The sequence below is a fragment of the Zophobas morio genome, unplaced genomic scaffold (assembly GCF_036711695.1).
Source record: "Zophobas morio isolate AGI-343-1 ecotype UQ-CSIRO unplaced genomic scaffold, CSIRO_AGI_Zmor_V1 ptg000014l, whole genome shotgun sequence".
Lineage (NCBI taxonomy): Eukaryota > Metazoa > Arthropoda > Insecta > Coleoptera > Tenebrionidae > Zophobas > Zophobas morio.
In genome coordinates, this window is record NW_026972119.1 from 26533453 (window position 1) to 26541120 (window position 7668).

At 31.8% G+C, this 7668-nt stretch overlaps 1 protein-coding gene across 1 annotated transcript; it reads right to left on the reverse strand.

Moving 5' to 3' along the window:
* Window positions 1-5430: 5430 nt before the first annotated feature.
* LOC135129073 (probable cytochrome P450 6a13) lies at window positions 5431-7372 on the reverse strand. The gene is made up of 6 exons (XM_064056157.1): window positions 7113-7372; window positions 6827-7064; window positions 6497-6780; window positions 6097-6449; window positions 5777-6043; window positions 5431-5726 (listed from the first exon to the last, which is right to left on the reverse strand). Exons 1-6 carry the CDS (start codon window positions 7289-7291, stop codon window positions 5560-5562), a joined length of 1488 nt encoding a protein of 495 aa, XP_063912227.1. The 5' UTR covers window positions 7292-7372; the 3' UTR covers window positions 5431-5559.
* Window positions 7373-7668: the final 296 nt, after the last annotated feature.

Below are 7668 nucleotides of genomic sequence, written 5' to 3' on the forward strand. Positions count from 1 at the left end.
TGTAGAACGGGACGTCAGGCATTATTAGTTAAATCCGGGAGAGCGGAGGTGACAATGTTCCGGCGGCCGCTGTTATCTCAGAGATATATCGCATCAACAGCAGACAATAAAAGCTGCAGAATGAAGGGTAGGACGATGCTTTCACAAAATAAAATAGTCATTCGCTTCGCTTTTATTAAAAGTCAAGCGTGCGCATATTGGCTGGGCACTGCTTGGTCCCCCGAATTCCTGCATAGCTCTTTCACCCTCCTCTATCCGTCTCTACATTACGGACATCTTCTCTTTATACGCTCTTCTTATTTAACCAATTTATGTCGTACGATCCGAAATTGTGCTCGGTATTTATTGGCCCGCTTTGTTCGCTTAAAATACTCGACAGTTTTGCTGTGTGCGACTCGTCCTGCAGGGCTTAATTGTTTCAATTAGCAAATCCACTAAAACCGACCTTCGTTCGTGTCCATAACCTTTTTTCGATTAGGGCGCAGACGTGTTTTTGACGAGGGTATTGAGTCGAGTGGAGTAATTAATTTCTTGGGCTGAATTTCAGCGTTAAGATATTATGAGTAAATTACCAATAAACTTGTCGGATGATGCCGCTAAATTAGCTTCTGGATCAATAAACGCTGTCTGCAGAGAAATTAGCTCTTGCACCCCTTTACAACAACTGACTAATTGATTTTATGATGATATCATTACGCTTCTCCCTAACGCGGATATTTAATAACGCAATGTAATGCTCAATTAATACATCGACGACGTTTATCTTTACCGCAGGATTTAACAGCCACTAACACGCCGAACGTGGGACGCTTTTATTGCCCGAACATGCTTTATACGTCGCTGAAACGTGTATGGATTTTTAGAGAATTATGGCGGCTTTCTGCTCGTATGCATACTCTCGAAATGGATTTTTATCAAAAGAGTGATTGCACACTTTTTTTTAACCAAGCTAAATCAGGTCAGATCAGCTCAGGTTAGGTCAGATCAAATAAAAGAGTAGCAAATACTTGTTTTGAGTAACTAAATCAGGCCAAGACAAGTCAGGTTTCGTCCGGTCAGGTCAAGTCAAATCACGTCAGGTCTTGTTTATTCCGAATGGAGATCCCTATTATCTTCATCTTCTACGGCGGCAGGATATTTTTAATGATAATCTAGCAACCATGTTTACAAATCTCGTCCTTCGGTTAACCAAAAATTTTACTTTAAAATACCGAGTGACTATTAATGATTGAATCAAATTTTTGAGTTGGCAATTCTGAATTATTGGCAGCAACGGCTTGTATGTCAGTTCACAGTTATCAACAGATCTTTTGCGCGACTAAGATGGCTGCCGACTCGGTGGCACCAATTGCAATCAAGTGAAAAAAATGTAATATTGTCCACACTCAAATTTAGGTTGGCAACAATGAATCTTTTAGATTAAGCAACACATTCGATTAATTAATTTTTAATCGAATGCTTTGAAATCTTGCAATTTTTGCAACATTTTAAGGTTATCGAAATTTATCCATTAATGTCTCCCCAGGAATTGATGATGTCATCTACATCTTACAGTTTGTCGAATAAATGTTAAAAAATAACATAGTTAACTTGTAGTTTATGAATCTGTGTTGAATTTTTATCCTAGACATCGCGATTTTTGGAAAAAAGTCAAACTTGTACACATCACAATTTTTCAGTTTTTCAGTTTTCAATTTTAAATTTTTCGGTTAATCAATGTTTGTTATTTCACTATTGGGATTTTTCGATTCTTCAAAGTTTCGATTTCTGGGTTTCTTTATTTAACAATTTCTTAATTTTTCGTTGTTTCAGTTTTACTATTTTTCAATTTTTCGACTTTTCCATTTTTCGATTTTTAAATTTTTCAATTTTTGACGTTTTTACGTTTTCAATTTTTTCATTTCTCAATTTCTCGATTGATGGATGTTTTGATTTTCGATTTCCCGACTTTTCAACGTTTCGGTTTTTAAGTATTTCAATTCTTCAGTGTTTCGATTATTCAATCTTTCAATTTTTGGGTTTTTGATTTTCCATTTTTTTATTTTTCGACTTCGCTTTTCCGACATTTCGATTTCTCGATTAGTCAATGGTTCGATTTCTCAAATCTTCGATATTTCAGTTTCACTTTTTTTTTTATTTTCGAGTCCCTAATTTATCTTCCATTTTCTAATTTTTAGATTTTTCGACTTTGTCATTTTCCGATTTCTCAATTTTTCAATTTTTCGTTAATTAATTTTTCAATTTTTGGATTTATCGATTTTTTGATTTTTTAGTTTTCAATTTTTAACTTTTCGAATTTTCGATTTTGGCCTATTTCAATTGCTCAATTTTTCAATTTTTCGATTTTATGATGTTTCAGTTTCTCCAGGTTTCACTTTTTGAATTTTTCCATGTTTTAATTTTTAAGTTTTTCAATTCTTTAGTTTTTCGATTATTTAATTTTTCAGTTTTCAGGATTTTAATTTTTCATTTTTGCATTTTTCGACTTCGCTTTACCGACTTTTCGATTTTTCGATTTTTCAATGTTTCGGTTTCTCAAATCCTCGATAGTTCAGTTCCGAGATTTTTAATATTTTCATTTCTTCAGTTTTTTTTCCAATTTTCAAATTTTCCGATATTTCAGTTTTTGGATTTTTCAATTTTCCGATGTTTAATTTTTCAATTATGAAAATTATAGTTTTCCCGAATTCTCGATTGTTTGATTTTTTGAAATTTTAAATTTAAAATTTTCCGTTTTAGATTTTTCTGTTTTTCAATTATTTCAGTTTTTCTATTTCTAGTTTTACTGAGATTTCGATGTTTTAATTTTTTTCTTGATCAGTTTCTCGAATTTTCGTTCTTTTAATTTTTCGATTTTTTGATTTCTTGGTTTTTCGATTTCTCAGTTTTCCGGTTTTTTGACTATTCGGCTTTTCGATTTTCCAATTTTTCGTTGTTTCCATTTTTGTAATTTTTTAAACTGGATTTTGAAGTCTCGATTTCTCGGTCCAAAAATCGAAAAAATAGAAAAATATTCCGGAATGTCAAAACATCGAAAATTGAAAAATCGAGAACTCGAGAAATCAAAAAATCAACTCTTTAATTTCTCGATCTTCTGATGCTTTGATTTCTCCATGTTTTCAAATTTTCAGATGTTCCGGTTTTTCATATTTTCGATTTACCAATTTTTTGTCATTTCAGTTTCAGAATTTTTCAATTCCTCTATTTTTAATTTTGAACTTTTAAATTTCTCGATTTTTTAATTTTTCAATTTATTCTATTTTTATTTTTACATTTTTTGGTTTATCAATGTTCCGATTTTTCCAAATTTTTCAACATTTGAATTTTGAGAACTTCAATTTCTAGATGTCTCAATTTTTCGATGTTTTAATTTTTTAAATTTTCGATTTTTAAAATTTTCGATTTCTCGATTTCTTCATTTAACAATTTCTCTATTTTCCAATGTTTCAGTTTTACTATTTTTCAGTTTTTCGACTTTCTAATTTTCGATTTTAAAATTTTTCAATTCTTCAGTTTTTCTATTTTTAGTTTTTTGATTTTTCATTTTTTACATTTTTCGACTTCCTTTTCCGACTTCGTTTTTCGAACTTTTCGATTTCACGATTTTTCAATGTTTTGATTTCTTGAATTTTCGATATTTCGATTTTGAGAATTTTTAATTTTTCCATTCTTCAATTTTTATTCCATTTTCCAATTTTTCGATATTTCAGTTTTGGGATTTTTCGATTTTTCGATTTTTCAATTTCTCGACCTTTCTGTTTCGATTTTGGATTTTTTAATTTTTTGATTTTTTCATGTTTCGATTTCCCATTTTTCAAGTTTTCGTTATTTAATTTTTCAATTTTTAAAATTGTAGATTTTCCGATTTCTCGATTGAAAGAGTTTTCAATTTCAGATTTTTCCGTTTTTCAATTTTTTTCAGTTTTTTATTTCAATTTTTCTATTTCTAGTTTCATTGAAGTTCCGGTGTTTTCATTTTTTGATTGCTCAGTTTCTCAATTTTTCGTTCTTTTAGTTTTTCGATTTATGGATTTTTATTTTTAAAGTTTTCAATTTTTAACTTTTCAAAATTTCTATTTTGGCTTATTTCGATTTCTGAATTTTTCGACTTTTCGGGTTCTCGACTCGATCTTTTCATATTTCGATTTTCCAGTGTTTCAGTTGTTGAATTTTTCGATTTCTTAGTTTTTCGATTTTCCAGTTTTTCCATTTTTCGATTTTTGCAATTTTTTAAACTCGATTTTCGATTCACGATTTCTCGGTTCAAGAATCTTTCGGAATGTCAAAAAATCGTAGATTGAAAAATCAACTTTTCGATTTTTCGATCTTTTGATGTTTTGATCTCTATATGTTTAACTTTTTGAATTTTTCAATGTTTCGATTTTTAAGTTTTTCAATTCTTCAGTTTTTCCATTATTCAATTTTTTAATTTTCAGGGTTTTGATTTTTCATCTTTTACATTTTTCGACTTCGCGTTTCCGACTTCTCGATTTCTGGATTTTTCAATGTTTCGATTTTTTAAATTTTCGATTCTTCAATTTTTCTTGTTTTTTTTCAAAAAAAAGAGTAAAATTGAAAATTTTTATGCCATTTCGAATTTTCAGTTTTTCAATATCTCAATTTTTAACTTTTCCTTTGCATATTTCGATTTCTCCATGTTTAATTTTTTAAATTTTTCGATGTTTCAATTTTTCTGTTTCAATTTTTCGATTTTTTGGTTTTTCTTTTTTTCGACTTTATGATTTTCCAATTTTTCGATTTTTCGGTTTTGCAAATTTTCATTTTTCCAATTTTTTTGTCATTTCAATTTTGGAATTTTTCAATTTCTCGATTTTTCAGTGTGTCGATTTCTCCATTTTTCGGTTTTTTTATTTTAAATTTTTAAATTTTTAAATTTTTGAATTTTGGGATTTTTCATTTTTTGATTCTTCAATTTCTCGACATTTTAATTTTTCAATTCCTTAAGTTTTATCTTTTTTGATTTCTCGAGATCTCAATTTTTTGATTTTTCATTTCTGAGATATGTCTATTCCTTAATTTTTTGAAGTTTCAGTTTTTCGAATTTTTAATTTTTAAATTTTCTGTTTTTTGATTTTTCAATTGATCGTATTTTAAGTTTTACTTTTTTCGGTTTTTCAATTTTCCAATTTTCCAATTTTTTGATGTTTCTATTTTTTGACATCTCGATTCTTCAATTTTTTGAAATTTTCGACTTTTTGATTTTTAGATTTCTCCATTTTTGAGTTCTCGATTTCTCAATTCTTCAACATTTCAATTTTGGGAACTTTTTTCATTTTTAATTTTCCGATTAGTCTAAAAAACATGTTGACTGGTTAAAACGATGTGTTGGTGTCATAAATGTCAATCTGTCAATCAGGGAAGCCATCACAAAATTTAAATATATTGCCAACCTGAAAAAAAAAACAAACATTAATAGTCATCTCAGTATATTCAAAATAGGACTTCGAAAATACATTTTTATTGACAACAAAGTCTCTAAATTACTTAGTACTAAGGTTATATAGTAACATTATAATTATATAACATCTCAAAATAAAATCATCGGATCTTCTTGAAGTCGAGCCACACAGGCTCCTTCGGCAACGTCAGTATATACACAGGGTCGTATTTAATAGGCAACTGTGTCTTTCCGTTAACAGAAATTTCAAAATTCCTAATTATATAAGCAACACCGATTTTCACTTGAAGAGAGCCAAACCTTTGCCCTAAAAACGTCACCATTTAGTGAGTGTCAGTAACATCCTCAATAAACAACCTAAACAAGCCCTTTGACCTTCACCAAACGGCATAAAAACATACTTAAAACTGTCTTTCTTGGCATCAAGAAACCGTTCAGGTTTAAAACAGTCCGGATCGGTGAAGTACTTTGGATCCCGGTGTAGTCCATACAGTGATAAAATAACAATCATTCCTTCTTCGATAACGAAAGACTTAATCATTTCGTCCTCTTTTGGTGTATAGGTGTAAGGTTTGGTACAAACTTTTCTCAAAGAACCCACAGGCGGATGCAATCGTAGCGCCTCTAACAAAACAAAAATAAAAACAATAATAATCTATCAACAAACCACAACTTGCCATTAAAAACAGCGTCTAAATACACCAGCTTTTGTAGTTCTTCGTACGGTAAGGTGTCGTCGTTTTCTTCAAACGCCTTGTCTATTTCTTGTCTCAATTTGAGTTGAACCTTACGATTTGCTGCAAGTTCGTATAACAAAAAATGCATTACAACCGAACTTGTTTCGTAACCCTCTACAAAGAACCCAGCAGCATGTGCTGTAGCATCAACTTCCTTAAAATCTGAGTTCGTTTTAGTCATTTGATATAGTATGTGCATAAAATCGTTCCTGACGATGTTATTGTCTTCACGGTAGCGTAAAGTTTGTCTCACTATATTTGTGAGTTTTTCTTCCACATCTTTCGGAGTGATTCTAAAAATCAAAGTTGGGGTTGGATTTAAGTTGGTTGTACGGGTCACCTGAAAGAAACCATCTTCCTCAAGACAGGAATCATTCTAATAAGGAACGCTTTGACGGCTTGAAAACCTTCTGGAACCAGAAACCTATCCCCGATTTGCTTAAACTCGGGATTGTCTTCTTCGAAGCATTTGGCGTCAAGTCCAAAAGCACAAGCTCCGACGCTGTTCAAGGTAAATCTCATGCAAAGTTCTTTGGCTTTGAAGCTGGTTGTTTCTTGGTGTTTATCGATGTAGGTGACAAGGTCCCTGCTGACTTCTTCCAGTGAGGGATAAACCCATTTCATCTAGAGGGTAATTGTAGAGTAGGGTTAGTACTTAGGGACTATTTACCTTCCCGCTTGTAAAACCCGGAGTTAACAAAGCTCGTGTGCTTCTCCATTCTTCGCCTTTTAAGAAAAATGGATTTCGTCCTAATAAAGGGTCGATATTTTTGTCGAGGAATAAATCGTTGTCGTGGAAGTGTTGGAACGACTTGACTGTGATGTCTTTGATTAGTTCCGGGTCGCGAATTATCAGAACCGGGGTGTTTGCTTTGAAAATACCCACTAAACGAGAGTCTTGAAATTTTCTGAAAGTGCATAGGATGGTTACAATTTTTTGGGAAAAACAGACTTACTGGTAAATTTCGGCGTACAGGTCAGACAATGACTTTTTTACAAGAAAATTGTCTGCTAAATTTCCAACAAAGAACGTAGGTTTGGGACCAGGAACCCCTCGTTTTTTCCAGTACTTGTAATTTAAGTTCAACAGGAATAAACCACTAGTGACTGCGATTAACACTACAATTAATATCATTTCTTCGTTAAAATAAATGTATGTTTACGACTTAAATCACATTTATGTACTGGGCGGGAAGCAACTTGTTAACAATTGTTAACTAAATGACACTAGACGAACAAAGTTTCTGAGTCAATTTTCTAATCTAAATAACATTTGTAAGTGACGTCATTCAGACAGACTGTAGAGGTCGTGAAACGTCGAGCAAATACGAAAGTAGACAGTCGCCCGATGGACTCGAGAAACCGTCACTACTTTCCTAAATGATCCAGTAATTATTACTTCCCGAGCGTAAGCAAAGGAAGTATTGTAATCGAGTCCGTCGGCCGACTCTCTACTTTTACGTTTTCTCGATCTTTCATGACCCCTAGAAGACGAAGAAATAGGTCTCCCAT

Coding starts and splice junctions, on each gene's coding strand:
- LOC135129073 (XM_064056157.1), bottom strand. CDS start 7,291: ATGATATTAATTGTAGTGTTAATCGCAGTCACTAGTGGTTTATTCCTG. Junction 6,450..6,496: donor AGGAAGATGGTTTCTTTCAG/GTGACCCGTACA, acceptor TTTGATTTTTAG/AATCACTCCGAAAGATGTGG. Junction 6,044..6,096: donor TTTAGACGCTGTTTTTAATG/GCAAGTTGTGGT, acceptor TTGTTTTGTTAG/AGGCGCTACGATTGCATCCG.